The 22,624-nt window shown below is 36.5% G+C and overlaps 1 protein-coding gene across 7 annotated transcripts in view; it reads left to right on the plus strand.

The window, feature by feature from the left end:
• The first annotated feature begins 172 nt into the window (after window positions 1–172).
• Window positions 173–22,624, plus strand: part of nrap (nebulin-related anchoring protein) — a 29,073-nt gene continuing 6,621 nt past the window's right edge. For 2 of the 7 annotated variants that reach the window (XM_088635756.1, XM_088635759.1), the window contains exons 1-32: window positions 173–358; window positions 867–961; window positions 1,369–1,456; window positions 3,421–3,525; window positions 4,425–4,529; window positions 4,835–4,939; window positions 5,040–5,147; window positions 5,884–5,988; window positions 6,314–6,421; window positions 7,551–7,658; window positions 8,114–8,221; window positions 8,807–8,923; window positions 9,459–9,563; window positions 9,993–10,100; window positions 10,554–10,667; window positions 10,978–11,076; window positions 12,078–12,182; window positions 13,083–13,190; window positions 13,418–13,525; window positions 13,651–13,848; window positions 14,728–14,832; window positions 15,335–15,433; window positions 15,715–15,819; window positions 16,133–16,240; window positions 16,914–17,225; window positions 17,999–18,103; window positions 18,560–18,658; window positions 18,983–19,087; window positions 20,134–20,241; window positions 20,996–21,109; window positions 21,667–21,864; window positions 22,163–22,267. In XM_088635756.1, coding sequence (XP_088491882.1) covers window positions 287–358; window positions 867–961; window positions 1,369–1,456; window positions 3,421–3,525; window positions 4,425–4,529; window positions 4,835–4,939; window positions 5,040–5,147; window positions 5,884–5,988; window positions 6,314–6,421; window positions 7,551–7,658; window positions 8,114–8,221; window positions 8,807–8,923; window positions 9,459–9,563; window positions 9,993–10,100; window positions 10,554–10,667; window positions 10,978–11,076; window positions 12,078–12,182; window positions 13,083–13,190; window positions 13,418–13,525; window positions 13,651–13,848; window positions 14,728–14,832; window positions 15,335–15,433; window positions 15,715–15,819; window positions 16,133–16,240; window positions 16,914–17,225; window positions 17,999–18,103; window positions 18,560–18,658; window positions 18,983–19,087; window positions 20,134–20,241; window positions 20,996–21,109; window positions 21,667–21,864; window positions 22,163–22,267 — 3,732 coding nt within the window. In that variant the 5' untranslated portion in view covers window positions 173–286. The remainder of the gene's footprint in view (window positions 359–866; window positions 962–1,368; window positions 1,457–3,420; window positions 3,526–4,424; window positions 4,530–4,834; window positions 4,940–5,039; window positions 5,148–5,883; window positions 5,989–6,313; window positions 6,422–7,550; window positions 7,659–8,113; window positions 8,222–8,806; window positions 8,924–9,458; window positions 9,564–9,992; window positions 10,101–10,553; window positions 10,668–10,977; window positions 11,077–12,077; window positions 12,183–13,082; window positions 13,191–13,417; window positions 13,526–13,650; window positions 13,849–14,727; window positions 14,833–15,334; window positions 15,434–15,714; window positions 15,820–16,132; window positions 16,241–16,913; window positions 17,226–17,998; window positions 18,104–18,559; window positions 18,659–18,982; window positions 19,088–20,133; window positions 20,242–20,995; window positions 21,110–21,666; window positions 21,865–22,162; window positions 22,268–22,624) is intronic. The other 5 variants (XM_088635755.1, XM_088635762.1, XM_088635758.1 and 2 more) reach the window with 5 other exon arrangements.

Genomic DNA, 22,624 nt, shown 5'->3' on the forward strand with positions numbered 1-22,624 from the left:
TCATTCATGTATTTTAGGAGGGAGACAATCTGGGTCAGGCACCAAAATTACCTCCTGACTCAATTCAGTACAAAAACAACATATTACATCTCTGGTCACCTAGCCATCTCAGCCAGTGAGCAGTCTTCCCAGCTGAAGTGGGAGGACCTTAGATACATTAAAGTAAGGGACAGTCTGTCACATTCTAGAGAGCTAAGTATAACACAAGCGTCCACGGAGTTTCCCTGCTACTTCTGTACACTACTCATTTTATTTTTTAAAATTATTTATACAATATTTTTTCAACATGAATGTCCAGCCTTGTGCCAGGTGTGGCTATATTGTTTACCCAGCTGAGAAAATCAATTGCATTGACAAGGTAAGGTTATATTTCATATGGTTAATATTCATATGACAAATGATATATAGTGACTGTAGAGTGATTTTTATAATGAATCAATTCCAGTACAGTTTTGATACTTGTGAACGAACCCTTGTGAGTTGTGAGGGAAGTAAAATGTTCAAACACAAGACATGTTGAATTAAACTAACAAGAACAGAACAGGAATTTATAGCACCATTGTGTAAATGTATTGTGGATCTGTCATCAGCCAAATTACAGAATGGATTGCCTTCCACTATTGCTCTAACTATTCAGTAGCCATCTTCTTATGTTTGCAAGGTTGTTATAAGTTGTGTTGGGATGTATGCTGAAAGCCATAGACACAAGTGAGTACTGGATCCAATATATAGTTTAATACTTACCAACATCCAATCTTAAAAATGTATGTAATATTTTCAAAATAAAAATTAGAGTGCTGCTGATAAGTTCAATGCCATCTAGAGTACTGAAAATTTTGCTTTGCTTTCCTGTTTGACTTATATAGACCTGGCATAAAGCCTGCTTTCACTGCGAAATATGTAAGATGATCCTAACTACAAATAATTTTGTGAGCCATCAGAAAAAGCCCTACTGCCAAGTGTGAGTACTTAAAGCATGTGTGTATTTATTTGCATTATTAGTACTTTTATTGAAATGTATGTTACTATATGCTGATTTTGAAAAAAGCAAAGCTTTTGTATTATTTCCTCAATAGACAGTAAAACAGACAATTACAAAATCCCCTTATATTCTTTTATCTTGACATAGATATCTATTAGCAATAATAGTAATGTTTTGTGAATGACTATGGCAATGTTATCTTTGTGTATCTTCCATGCATATACTTATTTTATACAAAATAACATAGTATCTCCTTCAGAACAATCATAGCTCATTACTAAATAACTCCATGTTTAAAGTATATGTGTCACCAGTAGTATATGACTATTTCATCTGTACATGTGTAAATTCATCTGTACATCTGTAAAATCTGATGATGTCTACAGGCACAACCCCAAGAACAACACTTTCACTAGTGTATATGAGACACCCATCAACTTAAATGCAAAGAAGCAATCTGAAGCAGTCAGTGAGGTGAGTGATATTGAAAACAAAAAGAAAAGAAGGTGCTATGGGTAATCTTCTCCACAGTTATGATTTAACATTTATCAGGAATGTTCTATAAGCAGATAAAAAGTTTAACTTTTAAAAATTATGCTTGTGAGTACAGAATGGAAGGACAAAGGTACACAAAAAGTATACTGTGCTGTGGACACTATTAGTTGAGAATGATTTCAGTCTTCTCTAAGCAATTAAACATTTTTTCTAGTGATATCCACCTGTCTTGATTTACATTGAAATACAATTAGGAAATGTTTCAAATAAATCATTGGAAACATATTTGAAGATGTATTTGTCCGATACTTCAAAGGTGCAGTCAGAATTTCAATACAGACATTTAAAAAAAACAGGATGTCGAGAATGTCACTGTCTCCAAATGTACTGTAGGCTAGCCTAAAAATAGCTTCAAGAGTTGTGCTGATGATGTTATATTAATTAAAACTGGTAGAATGTAGTAATACAGTAAAATTAGGAGCCAATTACAGTACACAACAAGATAATATAATGCAAAGTAAGATGGCATAGTAAAGTACTAAAATAGATCATGAAAATTATTAAAATAGGTATTCTTTGTGTACAAGCTTTCATAGTTCATATGAAGTTCAGGATGAGTCCTATGTCCTATGAGACTTCAGGTCTGGAATGAGTTGTGTTCCTATTTATTCTATTCTTGACTGCGACATGACACCTCACTCTCCCTCCCAGTTTATGAGTTTACCAGTTAAAATTATATCCAGGGTAAGCTGCTCACCTCCTGCTTTCTCCAGACACCTCCTGTTCCTCTCAATCACAGCCCTGCTTTCAGTCTACACTCTCGAGTGTGTGCTAACTTCTATACAATCATTGTTCTTAGAGACACTTCTTTGACAGTAAAATCAGTCAAATTCAAATCTGTATCCTGGTGAATACTGATTTTTTTTTCAAACTGGTACTGTATACCAAAAGCACACTAAAGCGGTGGCTCTGTGGCTAAGGATCTGCGCCTGTGGCTGGAAGGTTGCCGGTTCGTATCCTGCAGCCGGCAGAGAAATCCTACTCTGTTGGGCCCCTGATCAAGGCCCTTAAACCCAACTGCTCCAGGGGCGATGTATACTGTAAATGGCTGACCCTGCGCTCTGACCCCAAGCTTCTCTCCCTGTCTGTGTGTCTCATGGAGAGCAAGCTGGGATAAATGAAAAGACAAATTCCTAATAAAAGAAATTGTATATGCTCAAAGTGATCTTAAAAAAATAATGAGAGGATTCAATTGCCAAATCTGCTGTATACCTTTCTGGAACAGGATGTTTTTATACCTTCTGTTCCTGAACTACAATCAGACCAGGTTTGGGGAAAGTCCTATACAGTGGGTGTATGAATTCCTAGGCTGTTAATAAAATGTGATTGTGACAGTCAGCATGCAAAAGGACAGGATATCAAATATCCCCTTAGAATGGATCTGTTTTTGAGGGTGCAGTATTTACACATCCTCTGGTACATATGTTTACATTTCATACACTGCACTCATTCACAGTTCACAGGTGAGAGCTCATTTGTTTTATGGTTTTCTAAACTTGTAAAGGAATGATTCAGTTTTATGTAGTGTATTAAAAGTATAAAAAGGTCAGTAGTGCCGTGGAAGATGCTTTGTCCACAGTTCAGTGTGAATTAAAAAATTGTCAATAGGTTATTGCATTGAAAAATAAATGAAGCTCCACAGATGTCTGGAACAGTAAACATTCATTACTTGGATCACCCTAGAAGTCCTCAATGTTCAATATAGATTCAGAAAACTGTTTAAGTTAGAAAAGTTTGTATTTTGGTCTGTAACTCGATATGCCTTAAAATTATCAATCCAATTGAACTTTGCAATAAATTACCAATTCTTTTGATATCTTTTCAAAACTTTGATACTTCCTGTAACTGCTGATGTGATAAATGAAATGGTAAATTTTCTTTAGCTCAAATACCGAGAAGAAGGAGAGAAGTATAAGTCAGTTTTTCACTGGGATGTGAAGTCCAGGGAGGTGGAACATGCTCGTAAAATCAGCCATCTTGCAAGTCAGGTAATAACCCCTCAATTGTAGTTGAATATTTAAGCAGAAGTAAACTAAGAAGTCTAAATTTAAAATTAAAAAAGTCACATATATTTTAAATTACTATATTCTGTTGATTTCTAATTGTCTCTGAAGTGGTAAATAAATTATATAAATTACTCTAGAAAAGTCCAGTTTTGGGCAGTACTGCTGCCTTGCAATGCTCTGGCGCTGGCTTCAGTTCCTGGGGCACTATCTTCATGGAGTTAGTACAGTATGTTGTCCCCATTTCTGCGGGGTTTTCTCTCACAACACAAAGACAAGCAGGTAAGTTTGTATCTCTGTGTGCCCTGAGATGGACTAGCCTCCTGTCTAGGGTGTGTCCTGTCTTGCCCCCATTGCTTACTTGGAGTAAGCTCCCCCGTGACCTTTTACTGGATAAGGTGGTTAGAAAATGATGGGTTGAAGGAAGGACAGTTTTGAAAAAACAGAATTGGTGATTCCAAATTAGGTGTGTATAAAATGCAAATAATGAAAAAGAAAGACTCACAGCCAAACCTATCTACAGTAATTGAACCAGGACCGATTTATAACTCACACATTTTTATTTCATTGGAATAAGACACATTAATTGCTTTTCTCCTTGGATGTCAGATTATTAAAAAGTGTCAGCCCCCTTGCTAAGCAAAGTAACGATCACCTCAGCTTCAGGTGTACATTATCATGCCGTTACATTGGATATTACATTGTTTCAATTCTAGACATTTAAGTTTATTATTATACAGCTGCTGTAAAACCTGTTAAATCGGGATTCGTTGTATAGAAATTCATTGCCTACAAAAAAGTCTATTAAAAAAATGTAATACTTGCTTTTGTAAGAGCTCTTCAGATCTGTTGATGTCTTTCCCTGGAATACCTCCCCTTTTCAGAAAGCCTATCAGGCAGAATATGAGGAACAGAAATCCTGGTACACTGGCACAGCCTCCAACCCAGAAATGATAAGGGTGGCCCAAGCCCAAAAAACCATAAGTGATGTAAGTTCCTGTTTTCCTTTCACTGATTCAACCATACTAGTGTATCTCCCTAACAATGGTATCTGAGTTGGTCCTGAGATTCTTGGTTAAGAAATAACACCAAAGAAAAATTATGTTAGAAAGGAGAAAATTGTTTATGTTGTATTTATTTGGTGTGCTGTTTTAGGAAATGAAAGGTCCGATAAGGATTACTTAAACAAATCCAAATTTATTTTAAATATTGAGAGCAGAATAGTCATGCTTTATTTGCAGTAGATAAGAACTTCCTGTAATCGCTTTATAAGAAGGTTTCCATGCATTTCCAGGTGGAATACAAGCGCGGCCATGAGGAAAGGGTTTCACAATACACCTCAGTGGCCGATACCCCTGAAATCCTTCATGCAAGGGCTGGAGGATCACTTGTGAGTGATGTGAGTACAATGGGCGAGGCAACAGAATGCCAGACTCTCTCATTTGTACTGCAGCTTTAGTGTTACGGTCAAGGTCTGTGGTGCTATTTTCTGTTAACAGATTAAATACACTGAAGAATACGAACAGCTGAAAGGAAAGGGCAGCTTCCCTGCCATGATCACCCCAGCTTATCAGATAACTAAGAAAGCTAATACTTTGGCCAGCGATGTGAGTAAAACATAGAACTTGGAGTTTGCTTTCCATTTCTACTGCATGTGATTCGTTTAAAGCAGGGCTGTCCAGTCCTGGTCCTGGAGGTATTCAAGGGCTCTTTATAGCAGCAGCACTGAAAGTGCTGGGAAAAGCTATAGTAATTAACAGGTCCAGTTAAGCCAGTAAACAGCTCGTTTAGCATGTTAAGAGCCGATTTGGAATGACAATCACTAAATGCACCAGCCCTCTTGGACCAGGGCTGGAAACACCTACTGTAGTTAGATGAAGATAAATACAATGGTCCTTATTTTCCTTGTGGGCACACAGCCCTCACACTCTATTGTACGGGAATGTGTTGGCCAGTTTGTACACAGGGAAAGTCGGGTCCAATATTACATGACCCCTCTCACTCTTGTTATTTCAACAGTATTAGCCAGCAGGTTATCTATATCCTCCATGTGAAGAGCTGTAAAACATAAATTCCTTCCAAATGCCTTGGCTGCTGATTTTTAGGATTAAAAGAAAGCTATAAAGAAAGTTGAAGGACATGTCTATGCAAAGGTTGATAAATCTATAGTACGTGTTCACCTCTGGCAATCTAACATTGAAAGTGCCAGTTTGGTCCCACAAAAAAAAAAAAAACATTTGATGACATGATTAGTTTGAAAATAAAAATTGAGTAATAGGAAAATCTTAATGTGAAGATGCTGTTTGAATTGGTCTGAAGCTTGAACTTCAGTGTTTGGTGCAGGTGGAGTACAAGCGCGGACACGAAGAGCGACTTTCTAAATACACCTCTGTCACCGATACTCCAGAAGTACTCCTGGCGAAAACAGGAGCACAGCTTGCTAGTGATGTAAGTTTCATTGATTAAAACTGAACATTTCTCACTCCTGCAATAACACAATAAGTCAACAAGTCCTAATATTTTAACACAAGAAATGTGCTTTGTGTACAATCCAAATCTTCTTTTTTCAATTTTTGAATTTTAGAAAAGCACTTCAAGTAATTACATGTATAATCACCCAGGTTTGCTTTGGAAGTGATGGAGACTTGCATTATGCATTTTCCCTAGTCATTCCCTAGTTGGAAGGAAATAAGGTCTATATGCTGTGAAGTCTTGAAAACATTTAATGCAATTGTGTCACACATAAAAAGAAAGATTTGCGTTCTCTTTGCAGTACATGTACACTGAAGAATATGAACAACACAGAGGGAAAGGCAGCTTTCCAGCCATGATCACTCCAGGATATGAAGTGGCCAAGAAAGCCACTGAACTGGCTAGTGATGTAAGCATTGACACTTTCATTCAGTAGCACGTAATGCTCAGATGCAGCATCTCATCTAGCATGTCTACAGAGTATAAGTGCCGTAATACATACTGTATCCAGTGCCTAAGGTTTGTAATCAACTTTGCAATCTGTGTGTCATGCAGCAACAGATTTGTTTTTGTTCCAATTACAATGTAATTATTTTCATTGTCATTTTGAATATTTAAAAATATTGTAAGGATTTTTTTTCTAAACAAATGAAAAAATATGAGAAGTTAATTAAGGCTTAAGGAGAAAGAGACTGGTAATGCTGATTTTGATTAAATATGTTTCTCTGTCATCCTTTCAGTCTCAGATGCATGACACTAAAATGATTTAAGTGATTTTTTAAATAAAAGACCTTTGCATCATAAATCATCCAAAACTGTTTTCACCAACACTAATATTACAGTTGGTATTATATATTACTCCTCTTATTTTTCTTTTATTTGTCAAAATCGGTTGTGTTAATACATAAGGTATTTCTGTGATTAAAGTCTGCTGGTATGTTTACCATTTTCCTCAAGAACAAGATTGTCAGACTCAGTTCCTAGAGGTCTGTAGGGTCTTCTAACTTTTGTTCCATCCATTATTATTAATTGCTCCAATTATCCGATTAGATTGAAAATGAATAAGTCAATGTACCTTGAGCAAAGCATTTTTAAGCATCAATTTTACGAGACCCTAGCAATATTTAAATATGTCCAGCTGAGTAAGCAGCCTGATAAATTACATAAATCATCATGAAGACCAGAAGACCTCGATTACCTTCGAGAAATAGATTTGGTCAACTCCTCTTACAGGTCACCCTTAAATCATCAATTTGTAAAGACAAGAACCATGGGAAATTTGATCAATTTAGTACGTTGGAGTGGTTAAGGAGACGGTACTTTCAATTGGAAAGGTCTATAAATGAGTGTAAAAACAGCACCTGTATCAGTGGTCAGAATGAAAGTGTTCTGAACTGTTTGATTTAAGGGTAACCTTACTGGCCTGTCTCTCTTTGGGGTCAGGGCCAGCCCTCTCTGCTTAGCTAGTTTTCCATTGCCTTTTCCCACAAGGGTTTGTCATGTAAGATCTGACAACGGGATCTACTGTAATTTGTTAGATCAAGTACCATCAGAAGTACGAGAGGGAAATGAAAGGGAAGGGAAGCAGTGCAGCAGGCTCTGCAGAACTGGCTCTTGCTAGAGACAATGCGGAGAAATTCAGCCAGGTTGGTGACACCCCCTTAATCTCCATAGAAACCAAAGAATAATAAATTAATGTAACTGAAAAGTGTAGTCTTATGTTACACTGTTAAATATGCCCAAACAGTGATAACAATACTGGACTTTCACAATTTCAATAAGAAAAACATTTTAATATTTACAGCTAGTCATGTTTTGAGCATTCAATTTTGACATCTCTTGATGGGTTATATTCAATAGAAAACAGTTATCGTGGATAAATGTATCAACATGATAAGTTTATGAAGCATCATTGTATCATAGATGAAGACTGAACTATCTGATTACAGTGGTTGTGTTTATTTAGAGGGTGGTAATTAGTAACATTTCATGACATTATCTATTTGTAGTTCTTGATTCTGTATAATATTTTGAATACATAAGCAAAACACAGAATTCGTTACAAAATGTGCTATGTTTTAACTGTTGCTTTTGCTGGCAGCATGCTTATACTGAAGACTATGAAGAACACAGAGGAAAGGGCAGTTTCCCTGCCATGATAACTCCTGCATATCAAATTGCCAAAAAAGCCCATGAACTGGCCAGTGATGTAAGTTCATAGCACCTTATGATATATGTATCTATTACTGAGACTTGCAAATGTATGTACTTATACGGGCAGTAGTCATAAGCTTTTCTGTCCTCTTTTTTTGTGAAATGAAAGACAAACTCCTAATATAAGAGAATCTAAATGTAACACTTAGACTAGTCATAAACTAGCCTTCCAAAGATAACTGTGACAATTGTCATGTCTTTATTAGGGATCAATAGGGTATTAACTTTGTTCAAAGTTTTATTAATGTGGTCCTATCCATTTAAACTATGGTTTATTACACAAATACTTTTTTGCAACAAAACTACTGTGGAATGCATATAAAAGTTAAGATGAAAGTCAGGTAGTCCACATTTTATTTGGAAGGGGATGTATAAAAATCTAAATTTGAAATATGAAAAAAATGATGGTGATGGTGGAAAATTGCGCAAAGCATGATTAAAAATTGTAAAAAAGTGTTTTAAAAAATAGTTAAAAATTCCCACCCAAAAATGATATTTCTGTGATGATACCTATCATCACTCACTCTCTGCTATTTACTGTACATCCCATGATGCACGTGTTCTTGTTTACTTTTTTAAGGTGAAGTATAAACAAGGGTTTTCTAAGACAAAAGGCACAGCTCATTTCAACACCTTGACAGCAGACGACAACTTGGTCATCAAAAATGCCCAGAAAATCAACAAGCTTGTCAGCGAGGTAGGAAAAGGTTATCCAAAAGAAAACAAATAATACCCATATACCCATATTCTTTGTAGTTTTCAGAGATTATTGTTTCTTTAAATAACATTCTTCAGTACCAATCTTGTTTCAAAACTGTTCTCATGAAATGTACTACAAAGTCTACCACACCTGCTATTACTTTTTTTTGTGGTAAACACCAGTTTTGATATCTGTTTGAATTTGAATGTACATTCATTTGAGTGTGTGAAATCTATATTGTATGCAGACAATCTTGACCAGTATGCACATCAAATCCAGTCAACAACAGCAGTATGGATTATGGTCACAGCCCAAATTCAAACCAAAAGTCCCTGGAGTATAGCACTTAAGGTCTTCACTCACTTGCTGTTTTCCAGTGCTATTTTAGATAGGACAGGGTCAGTAATATCAATGTAATTTCCTTATTTTAGTTTTCCGTTTCCCCACAGTTGGCAGAAACATCAACAGTATGGCATGTTTACAATAATACATTTCAGTATGTGGTGCAGTGCTAATCATTCTTCTTGCTCAGGTGGAGTACAAGAAGGATCTGGAGAATACCAAGGGTCACAGCATCAACTACTGTGAGACCCCGCAGTTTAAGAATGTGTCCAAGATCTCTAAATACACCAGTGATGTAAGTATGCACTAGGAGGGGTTTAAAATAGACAGGGATTCAGAAAGAGCTACTGGTATACAACTTTTCTAGCTTGATGTCTGCTCCACTTTACTGGTGTCTCCTTGGTGCTGCTTGTGTTCACACTGAACTCCTCATAAACATTCAACATTTAGGGCCAAAAGAAAGTCATTGGAACCTGATTAAAGAGTAAATGTTGTTTTCTAGGCATCCTTCAATTACACTGTACAAGTACAATTACAACCAATTACACAATTCAAGTACACTGACAGAAACAAATATATAAAGTAAAAGTCAGTGCAGTGGTTTGTTCATTCTTTTTATTCTGCTGTGTTTACTCTAAAACTGTCACTTTGGAGCCACTGCAGGCACAATTCAAAATAAAACTTGTTGCAAAAAATGCCTGATACACACTGATGTTTTTTCTAGGTGAAGTACAAGGAGAATTATCTGAACCAGATGAAGGGTCATTATGAAGGTGTTGGCATGGACAAACGGACACTACATGCCATGAAAGTAAAAAATCTGGCAAGCAATGTAAGTGCACCATATACTTGTATACCTGCATTGAACAGAGCCTATTGTGTATAGTTTCAGTTTTTATTCATGTTTTTAGCATTGGAAAAAGACAAATCACAAGATATAAATTTGAAAGTTTAAAATACTGTGAAGCTGGTTCGCAGTTAGAAAAGCACACTTTAAAATCTGTGGCGATTCCAAACTCCCTTTGTAAGTTTTGTTAAAATATTTCAACACAGAAGCAGAATTTAATTTCTTAATTAAAATAAACATTATCTGTCTAACAGTTTATGTTTAAAACATCCCTTTGAGAACACAATTGAAACTTGTCCAGTGCTTATTTAGAAATGTCTAAATAACTGTCAAAACATACACAGTGATGTGGCTAATACGGAATTAAATGTATTTGGATTAACCAAAAGCACATTTTAAATCAATATCTGTTTCACTTTTTTTCCCTGTATTTTGAAGATTGCCTACAAATCAGAGTATGAACATGAGAAGAGTGAACACGCTGATTATAACTATCCAGCCACAATGACGCCATCATATGAGACTCAAAGAAAACTGGAACCATTAAAAGACGTAAGCCGCTGATCAAATACTAAGCCTTGTTTTATCATTGTAATGACATACTTCATAGGAATGGGATAAGTTTCTTTTACAAATTAAAATGATTTGTGTTAGTATAAAGGCACTTTGTTTCAGTTTTGTTGTTTTTTTCATGTTTACTGTTTTTCTGTTGCTTTTTAATGCTAGGTGGAAGTCCCCTTCACTCTAACCTTCTTATTTTCTATTCCACATTTCACAAGGTGTTTGTGATTTACATGAACCGTTAATAGAATGTGCTTGGGAATAAACTGTTTCTTTCTTGTCACACTTTCCTCAATTCCAGGTTAACTACAGGCAGCACGTTGATAAGCTGAAGTACAGCTCAGTAACAGACACTCCTGAAATAGTACAAGCAAGAATCAACGCCCAACAGTTCAGTGATGTAAGTGTCAACTGAATTCTCTTGAGCTCGGTCATTGGCAAACTTCAACGATTTACCTTCTTGACAAAAAGCATTTTCCTCACGGGAGGATTCAATATAAACACAATTACCCAGTGACACATGACCTGGTATCAATGGGTTGAGGGCCTTTCTCATATAACATCACTCATAGAGTTAACCAAAGGCACATTCAGCTACTATAGGAGGCCAAACACCTAGTTATCTTTCTCATTAATCTTCTGAATATTTGTGAAACCAATTACTAGAAACATCCTTCTAGTTTACTAAAACAATATTACCAATCAATGGGCTTTTAATTTTGTTATTGTATTTTACTGATGGTTTTTCTGAGCTGCCGAATCTTGCAGTGTGTTAGTCAAATGCTCTACCTCTGTTTTGGGGTTTGACCTGTGATACTTGAACCAGGTCTTTGTATTAGTTGGTAATTGCTTTTATTCCCCAACATTTTCCCATTGCAAGTCCTCATATTGTCAGGTTTCAATTGTCACATTGACATTTTCAGTGTGTTAGTATTCATCAAAGTATCACAGTTTGTGTTGCTTCTTTTTTAAAAGATCATTACTTGTAAGAGGTAGCATTCAATAAAACCTCACACCCACCGAGCAAGTTACAGTATTTCTGTAGTCGTACTTCTGTGTATGTACTCTTTTATTTTATTTATTGTAGCTCAGTTGATAAAATTCATCTTACAAAAATATTGTTGAAACAGGGAAAAATAGCAAATTAGTAGTCAAGATTAATAGAATTGATTCATTTTTCAACATGAACATTACCATTTCATCAACTGTTAAATGCCTAGGAGGTATTCTTATTTACTGTACATTGCAGTTTGCTTGGTGCTATACTTATAACACTACACAATGTTCAGTATGTGCTTCTGTGTTCAAATGGCACTCTGAAACCTGAGATCTTACTGACTCTGATATTAATCTGTGACTATGATACTTTTTTTGTTCTCACAACTCATTTTCTTTCCTCAGCTGAACTATAGGGCTGAATATGAGAAAACCAAGACGAAATTCACTCTCCCTCAGGATCTTCCCCAGATCAAAAAAGCCAAGGCCAATGCAGAACTTTTTAGTGATGTAAGTGCTGAAGACTGACTAGGACTGTTTAGCTGCATGGAGATATGAAACAGTCAAAAACAATATAAATATAAAGCATAAATGTAGTTATTTTAAGCCTCCGATCAACTGTCACATTTTCACTTTAACCTTTAAAATCTTATATATGGAATATCAAGATATTTTTACATTTTTACCTATCCCTGTGTTTCTAAATCCTGCTGTATAAAGCATCATGCACGTCTCTTTATCACCGGAAAAAAAAGCATATTGTTTGGTTGTAATTCATTTCTTTTTTTTCACATATAAAAAAACCAAGGAAGCCCAGTTACATAAACAGCTAATCACACCAGAGCCACGTGCTCAGTGTCTGAGTCTATTTCTACTGTGGAGCTAAATATAATTCCATTCCTTTTAGGAGCTCAATATGCTTATCTAGGCTCCTGTGTAATTCTCCTGTGTGATTAATAATGCTTTAATAGCCCCGCACCATGGACAAGTCGTAATCTGTGATGAGCTTCCTGGCTATTTTTTGTTGTGTAACTCAGAATACTGGAATTCTCACTGAGGACCTTGTTTGGTTCCCATTCAATGCCTTTATCAAAGATCTCAACAGATGCGCCATCAATATTTTGTATTTTCATTTCTTTAAAAATGTCTCTTTAAAAAACCTTAGGAAATGCTAATAAAATCATTAATTGCTAATAAAAATCATTTTTATCAGTATTGTCTAAGTGCCAGGAAATTCTGCTTAAAATACACACTAGAATTTCAGTATTTACTGTGGATGACAAGATGTGGTAAAGTGGCACTACTTTAAGTCAAAAAGTAAAATGAAATCTTTCCAGGATTTATACTGTATTTATGTAACTTATAGAGCTACCCTAGAAGTATAGTATTTGCATTTTTGTTTATTTACAGATAAAATACAAGGAAAACTGGGAGAAGACAAAATCTAAAGCTTGCGAAATGAGTTTGGATGACCTGTCTTTACAGGCAGCCAAAGCATCCAGGGACTTAGCTAGTGATGTAAGTATTGATTGTCTAGAATGTCAGCTTTCTCAGTGAGCTTGTGTTGTGTTGTACCTGGGAAAAGCCTTAGTAGAGTGAGTGACCTTTCCAGACCACGAGCAGTGGTGCACCTAGGATATCAAAGGCACTAGTGCTCACCTTGGAGCTGGGCCTGACCGTTTTGCAGCAACAACAGTAAAATTCTTGGCAAGGGTGCTAGCTAATCATATTTTCAATCTTAACAGATTAAATACAAGGAAGATTTCATGAAAATCAAGGACAAAGCAGTAGGTGTCAACATGAGCGATTCCAGGACGTTGCATTCGCTGCAGGTTGCCAAGATGAATAATGAGGTAAAATGATAAACAAGCCCATACTTGGTGTTCTTGCACAGCCTCTCTTACCCTGGTGTGAAACTGTTTGACTTTCTTTGTCAACTGCTGAGAACCTTTCCCATGGATCTTGACTCCTTCCTCAGATAGCCTATAGGAAGGGCTCCAAAGAGGCCCGGTCCCAGTTCCACCTCCCCCTGGACATGATTAATATCAGCCATGCCAAGAAGGCCCAGTCTCTTGCCAGTGACCTGGAGTACAGGAAGAGGCTCCACGAATACACTGTGCTGCCTGATGACATGAAGGTCAAGTGGGCAAAGAAGGCCTACAGCTTACAGAGTGAGGTGAGATAAACATCAGCTGGGAGGTACAGAGCGCTTTTTGAATAAAAATAATTTATTTTCCCAGAAATGTTTTTGCCTGACATAGAAAAAATACAGGAAACATAGATTTTGCAGGTACTCAATGGCAAAATTGAGTTTCTTTGTATTTCTAATGTTTTATTATAAGCTTTATACAGTATACAGTAAGTACAGTATCTAAGTATGTAATCCAAATAATAATAATAACAGTAATGTGGAACATGGTCAGAGTCACAGTGTTTGAGTTTTTTGCTCCAAAAATATGCAAATAGTGCTGAAGTACATATGAAAAATCAGAAGTCTTACTGTTATCACATTTCTGAAGCTCAGGCATCATTGAAAGAATATTTACTGTACAAGTTATTTATTGTTTACACACAAAATAAATGCACTATACAGTAGATTAAGATGTAAATTACTAATTGGCTTTAGAATGATTAGGCTCTGCTTTCAATTTTGTACCCAATAATGAATATTAAATGAAAAGTTACATTTTATAAATTGACCTTAAATAAAAAATGAAAACTATGTTTGAATTTTAGCACATTAGAAACTCAAAAGAAGTGTAATCACCTTTTGTTGAATAACATGTTGTTAGGAGGCATAACCACCATTTACATCTTTCAGAGGCTGAAAAAGAAACCAGTGCTCTTCCTGTCAGGATCCTCCCAGCTCTGTGCCACACAGGGCCTCCTCATTTAACAATGTACTGTATTCCTGTACTCTAAATGACCGAACTTCCCATGGCTGAGAGTTTAACACCATCCAGTTTTCTTGTGGATTCTGTCATCTTAACTTAATGCATCATATTATGTTTGCTATAAACTGCCCTCTAATTCACTTCTCAATGTCTGATTTCAGAACCAGTACAGGGCTGATCTATTGTGGATGAAGGGTGTTGGTTGGATGACAGAAGGCTGCCTTGATGTGAAACAGGCCAAGAAAGCAGGAGATTTTGTTAGTGAGGTAAGTACTAAAGGAGACAATTCACTCCCCTCCACACTGAGGTATGGCTTGGCATACAGTATATTGTAACGCAACGGGGGCTCAGGCGGGCGCCCTTGCCGCATCTGGTAGGCCCCATCCCGACTGGAGGCTCGAACCCGGGACTTCCGCGTCTCTCTGCAGCGACCTAGCCCCGTGAGCTAAAGAGAGATCTCTCCACAGCCCAGTAGCTGTGGTCCTGCTATCACAGGGAAGGGCGGTGACGTCACCCGCTCTGGTACGCCGGCTCTTACACACACTGCTTGTCGGCCGTAAGCGTTACAATATGTTCTTCTGCTGAAGCAAATGCAGCACATAAAGTCCTGTTAAACTGTATATATTAAACATTTTCTAGAGCGGATTCTTTATGCATTTGATTTAACAATTTGAGAACATAATCTTACCAAGAACAGATGATTGCAACTTATTTATGATGTAAATGTAAACAGAAAGAAAGTGAAAATTCTATTGTATTCCTCATTAGAAAAAGTACAGGCAAAAAGCAGATGCAGTGAAGTTTACGCAAGTGGCTGACACTCCTTATATCAAACACGCCAAGAGAAGCCAAGACTTGCAAAGTGGGGTAAGCATGCCTCTACTTCATGTATGCATCTTTGCTATAACCTTTTGGGATTTCTCAGCTCAGTTTAAATTGTACTTTAAAAAGTCAGACCCTAAAGAAAATCTCAGTTTTTTTTTGCATAATGAAATGCTTTTTAAAGTTTATGAATTTATATTCAAAAACATTTTTAATAACTTCCATGCATTTTCAGATTTTCACAGGTTTCCTTATGCTCCTTCTCTGTGTGGGTAGGTCTTATAAACACCAGTGCACTTATCCACATGTCCACACTTTCCTTTCAGATAGTGTACAAGGCGGGCACTGAGCAAATGCTTCACCAGTACACCATGAGCAAAGATGAGCCTCTCTTCAAGCTTGCTAAAACGAATGCGGAATACCTCAGTGAGGTAAGGAAAATTGCTATTGAAGTGAGATATTTCTGCCACTAAGCTGAACTGACAAAAAGTGTCTGTTCTTGTGCTTACTCTGAAGTTCATTTTCTTATTTTAACATCAGCAAACCCAAACTAAAATGACTGTCCAGTTGGCCCAAAGCATTAAGTATCTTTTTTGTTTAATGACTTCACTGTGTTTACTGGCTTATAATCCTAGAAATAATACTGTCCTGCTGTAGGAAATGTCTGGATGCTAGAAATAGAGTGCTGAAGCACCAAAGGTTTTTCATGCTAATATGTTTGTTAATTGCTTATCTGATATACAGAAAACTTACAGAAGCAGCTGGGAAAAGCAGAAGCAGAAAGGTTTTGAGCTGCGCATGGATGCCCTGTCAATTCTGACTGCAAAAGCCAAGAGGGATCTTGCAAGTGATGTAGGTCTCCTTCTTATTGGATTAAACACAGAAGAATTGGTGTAAAAATTATTTTAAATCTTTCAGAAATCTGTTTTTGAGTTGAGAGATGAACATTCAAAGCCTCTTGCTCTAGGGCAATTCTTTTTTTATTTTCTTCTATCACTGCATAAAATTCAGTTCAAAATGATGTGGCATTTTATTTACCCTTTAAACACACTTACATCTTTAATTGATTACAACATTGTGTGTACTTTACATTAAAACGTATATACTGTAACTGTTTAACAGAATATCAGGAGTAAATCTGTTTTAATTGGGCCCTTTAAGTCTGATGACAAAAACTGCCATGTCGTATTTCAGTTTTTACCAGGAGGTTGATGTCTAAAGCCTTGCTGATTTTGTGTGTCAAAATTACCCCCCTAAGCATTTTACTGAACCATTACTTGAATAAAATGAAAAACAAAATTCCTGCTGTAATTGACTGCAGCTGTAGTTACTGATACATGGTTTACTCCCTAGTCCCTGCAAATTGCTTTGAATAAAAACATCTTCCAGCTAATTGTAATTATTATATATAAATATATTATTAAAATTATTCATTATGATTAAGGATTAAGATGGAGAGTTGCGGATATGAACAGTTATTAATATGTCTGAAGTGAGACCGGGTGACACTCTTTTCCCCCGCCAGATTAAGTACAGAGAAGTGTATGAAAAGACAAAGGGCAAGTTGATTGGAGTAAAGAATGTCAAGGAAGACTCTCAGATGGCCCATTCCACACAAGTGTCCAAGCTACAGAGTGATCTGGAGTACAAGAAAGAGTATGAGGACTCCAAGACCAAGCACAGTGCGTCCCTGGACATGCTGAACATGGTACATGCCAAGAAAGCCCAATGCTTGGCAACAGACACAGGGTACAAGACCATCTTACATCATTACACCACTCTTCCCACTGATATGAAGGTGGAATGGGCTAAGAAGGCATATGGACTACAGAGTGATGTAAGAACTGTTTCTCTCTGATCTTTCCCAGACAGGTTATTTATTGGTTCTTGCAATGATGTTTGACTGTTGAGCTGTAAATAAGAAAATTGTTAGGATACCCATCGATAGGGTACCATGATCAGATGATAACCTCATTGTTTGCTGTTTTTTGCCATCAGGGCAGCTTCTGCCATTGTAAGGTTGCATTTCTGTTCGGACAAGCCACATTGTAGTATGGTCAATGATGGTCAATGAGCTCCAAAGTTCAAGGGGTTTTCTATTTATCATTAATGAATCAATTATTAAAGAGCATAAGAATTAAAAAAAGCCAAGTAATCAAATAAATGTTAAAGTCTAGACTCAGTCACCCATGCCCTAACTTTAGTGCAAGAGTTATGAATGATTCCTAATAGGATGGTTATTCATAAGAACCAAAAGAGATTTTTATCTCATCTGTTTCTTACTCTTACTTATTTCTTGATCAATTGGTTGCATTTCTGTTCCTGAAACTATTTTTAAGGCCTGGATTAAAGACAGCATAAAATGTTCAAGCCCCCTAACCAAATTTAAATTAAGGTAAATGTTTCTTGTATGATAAATCTTAAAAAGGGCTTTTATTTAATAGGAAAAATATGTCCGTTTTTGGTCAATTTTGAACTAGGTTTAACTTAGCATCTTAATCTCTGTACTCATGTTTGTTTGCACAATACAGCGCTTTCATTGTAGTTTAGTTTTGCGAAAATCAAGGAATTTCTCCTTAATATATATACTTGCTTATTTTGCTGTCCCAGAACAAGTACAAGTCTGACCTGAACTGGATGAGAGGGGTGGGGTGGATGACTGCAGGATCACTAGATGTTGAGCAAGCCAAGAAATCCGGAGAACTTATCAGTGAAGTAAGATACAATCTGCTTTGTTCCCTGAGAAGCTAGTGATGCATTACTTAAATACCACATTATACATTGTATCCAGAACAAAGGAGGTTAGATGAGAAGGCTCAGAAACAGATAATATTCTTTTCAGTATCTTAAACGCATATAGCCATCCCCTCCTGCAGACTGACCTAGCAAGCGTCCTCTTCCTGCTTTTAAACAGTCACCTGAACAATTGACTTCCTGCAACTGGTCAGGTGACAGAGCAGCAGCTTATTCCCTCACATGGCTGTGCTCTCATACTGACTTTAACTGAAAACCAGAAACGTCTCAGTTTGAATTCCACAGCGACAGGATTTCCCAGTTTGAATCCTGCACATAGCAATTAAAAACAAGGCTGTAAATCTATCTGGAATATTATGAAAGTTAACACTAAAATGTATTTATTAAATTTATTTATCCCTTTATTTTCCCTGACAGACAAAATACCGCCAGCACCCATATGCTTTGAAGTTCACAAGCGTGAAAGACACACCCGAAATGCTTCAAGCCAAAATCAGCTATAACCAGGCTGTGGATGTAAGATGCTTTGTTGTACACTTAGACTGATAACATTGTTTTACAGAGTAGTTTTATTTGCAGTTATGAAGCCTTAAACAAGATGATGCCATTAATTTGTTACAAAATCCTATTTTTTTCAAAATTGATTAGATCCATTAAATAGTAAATATTTATCTTATATAGCATATTTTATTATTAATCATCTCAAGGCAGTTTATAGTAAGACAGTTATGGTGTAAGCAAGCAAAATCTAAAGTTGTGGGAACATTGCTGTTTAATTCATGGTAAAGTATGTCAGACCCTTTACAGTGCTGAACTGGTAAAATGTCTGTTCCTTTTCAGAGACTCTACAGAGAGCATGGAGAGAGTGTGAAACATCATTACACCCTGACCAAAGATCTTCCAGAGCACATCCAAGCTAAACTCAATGCAATGAATATCAGTGAGGTGAGAAAGAGTCCTCTTCGTTTATAACTAAGTTCTCAAAATATATCTATAGATCATTCCAAGTTGACCGAAAACATTATCTCTGTTGGTTTACAACACATCTTTTGAAAACCAGTGACGTCATTGTTAATGGTGTTTCCCTACCTACGGACGTTTACCATTCTTGTCTAGGGGAACATACTCTCCCTTTATATACAAGTTTGTCCAATATTTTGTTGCTTGACTTGGTTTTAATTGCCATGAATATAACCCTGTAATTTGTACTTTGTACTGTAATTTGTACTAAACAGTTGTTTAAATGAACTGGATAAAAAACAACAAAACTTTAAAAAAACTATATATTTTTTAAAAGAAATCTGATTTGCCTGCACCAGATTTTCTTTATATAAAAAGTAAAAATACTTGATTGAACAAACTAACATAATAATAACAGTAGTAAAGAAGTCTCTATGCAGTAAAGACTTTCACATTCCTTATTGCTGCATCTCTTTTCGTAATAAATATTATACATGCATATAAACAGTAGAGAGCATCATGGTGGAGTATCAGTTAACAACTGCAGCTTCACAGGTCCAGCAATCTGGGTTCCATTTTGGTCTTGAAAATGTTATGTTCTGCTCCCGTTTTTTGTCACTAACAGGATAGACCTGCTGGCTAGGTTGATCTGCTTTTCTTAAATTGTACCTTTTTTCGGGGTCTTGGAGTGGTGTCTTGTCCAAGGCAAGAGCATTTGTGCACTTTCAGTCCTTTCTTGAGTCTCCTTGTTTTGTCCTGGAGAAAATTCCAGTTTGCTGCAGCCCTGGCCAGGATAAGCTGATATTGGATGGTTGGATAACTACTATAAAGTACCTATCTGCAATTAAAAAAAATATTTTGAGACCCAAATATAGGTAATGCCATATAATGTAGTGTAATTTAATGAAGGATAAGCATGCAAAAAACTACTGATGGAGTGATGAAAGATTCTCTAGTTTTCTTCCAGGAATGGAGTAACAAGGCCACTAGAACTCTGTTAGGGTTTTAATGTGTGTCTTCTTTTGCTATAGACCTGTTATAAGCAATCTTGGACTAAACTGAAAGATGCTGGATACACATTGCGTTTAGATGCAATTCCATTCCAGGCTGCAAAAGCATCAGGAGATATTATCAGTGATGTAAGTATTTGTCTAGGTTAACACGTGCATTTAGAGTCCTGTCCTTTTAAAATGAGCCATTTGTTAAAGTTTCAAATAACAGTTTAAAAATCTCAGTGCCAAGAACACTTGGTCGAGATTTTGTTCTAGTTGCCTGCATAAACTCAATCTGGAATGTTTCATTTTGCATTTGATGGTTTTATTAAATTTGTAGGCCCTTAAAATGTTACGAGCATAACACATTGATACATTTCCCACTTACGAAGTGCTTCTCTAAAACATCTAAATACAAATTTTAAAAGAATAAGCAAATAGTCTCTGTGACAGATCCTACCTTCAAACAAAGTAGCTCCAGGAAACTGAAAATAACAAAAAGTTACAATGGTCATACTGGACAGGGAAGGAGGCTACAGTATATTGTCATGATTCTGCCATTCCTTTCAACTGGCCAAGTCTACTACAGATTGCTACCAAAAACCCAACCACCACTACTCCCTTTAAGGCCCTTTACATTCCTAAGTAACCTCGTGTAAGAATGTAGAATTCACCACGACTGGTAATCTGATTCATTAACTAATTACCTCCCAGTGTGTCTATTTCCAAATTATAGAGGCCATTGATAACCTCTGATGTGATCTGCTGTTACAGCCCCTTCTAAAACAATCCCTGCCACTCTGATGATGCAGAGGGTACATGCAATAGACACAGTGTGCAAAAAGGAGTGTCTGTTAAGATGATTCTGATGTACTTCTTTTCCTCCAAATTCTTTTTTAAGTACAAATACAAAGAAGAGTTCGAAAAATTGAAGGGACATATGATTGGACTGAAAGGAGTGGAGGATGATATAAAGATTGTGCACTCTGTCCATGCAGCTCAGCTACAGAGTGATGTGAGTAAAGAGCTACTGTAGGTGCCTTCGTAAATTATTCTAGATCCTTAAGTATTATTAATATATTGACATAATAAGCAAAAAACATTTGCTTTACTGCCATATGTTAACAAGCAAAGAAAAAGGCTTAAAGGAAAAGCTGCATCCTTAAAAATCAGACCTTGAATTGTTTCATTGAACAATTACTATAAAACATGCACTTACTTTAAAGCATAGACACTAAAAAAAGAAACACAATACAAAATACTTGCGGAGTACTGATCAAAACTACAGAATGTGGCTGATTCAAAATGCCTTCCTCATCTGCTGTAGTCAAAATAAACCATTCAGTGGCTGAATACAATTATAGTTCAAATTTCAGAGGCAAATCATGTGTAAAGTGGAACGCACCACACAAACCGGAATGAATCGATTTCATGTCAAAAGACTAATCAATTCAGACACATTTGGAATAATGTTTGGATAGGCAGACTAGATTTGACATTATGCGATTTCTATTAACATTTTTTGCACAGCCTCTTTTTTTAAATGTGGTTTCCCCTTGATCTCTGAGACAGATCAGCTACAAGAAGGACTCTGTGAGAGGCAGGTCCCAGTACCACCTCCCTCTGGATATGATGGAGCTGACCCACGCCAAGAAGGCTCAGTCCCTGATCAGTGACCAGGACTACAAACACCTCTTCCATAACTACACCTCTCTGCCCAGTGATCTGAAGCTACAGTGGGCAAAGAAGGCCTATGACTTACAGAGCGAGGTAACATTTTAAATTTCAAAAGCACTTTCTGCTTAGATGCAAAAGGTTCACACTGCAAGTTGACAAACCACCTAACAATTGTCTATGAATGTGGTTATAAAGACTTTCAATCTATGTGAGCTATGCATGCTCTAATTGGACCAATTATCAATTAGTACAAGTTGTATGCTTAACAGTGAAAGAGATTTTGCTATTGTTCCACAAAGACATTTTTTTTAAATCCTCACATGCTCTTTTCCGAGCTGTGTGCGCTATTGTAATACGTGTATATAAATAACACAATTATGATATTTCACAGAAACTCTACAGATCTGATCTTAACTTCTTGCGAGGAGTGGCCTGGATCAGCACTGGGGCTGTACAGATTGAAGGCTCCAAGCGAGCTAATGAACTCATTAGTGAGGTAAGGAAACTCAGTATTTTCTAGCCTAGCAATATACAGTTACAAAATTATCATCTAGTATAAGAAGAGAGCTGTTTGGGATGCTTGTTCCCTAGTCAGGTTTATCTATACAATGGAGCCTTCTGTGTAAATCAAATCTGTGTAAAAAATGTCAAAAGCTGAGTTTTTAAACTGTCATCTTTGACAGCAGTAATTTGTAATATATTGAGCAAAAATATTTTTGGAACAAGTAGCTGCTCATTAATAATTTTAATTAAATAAAAAATAGTATGAATGTGTACATCTGAATATATAAATATGAATACAAGCAGAACGGCACCTTCTCTGTTCAAACTTGAGCACAAAAGCAAATCATGA

The sequence above is a fragment of the Lepisosteus platostomus genome, chromosome 6 (genome assembly GCF_059453375.1).
Source record: "Lepisosteus platostomus isolate fLepPlt1 chromosome 6, fLepPlt1.hap1, whole genome shotgun sequence".
NCBI lineage: Eukaryota > Metazoa > Chordata > Actinopteri > Semionotiformes > Lepisosteidae > Lepisosteus > Lepisosteus platostomus.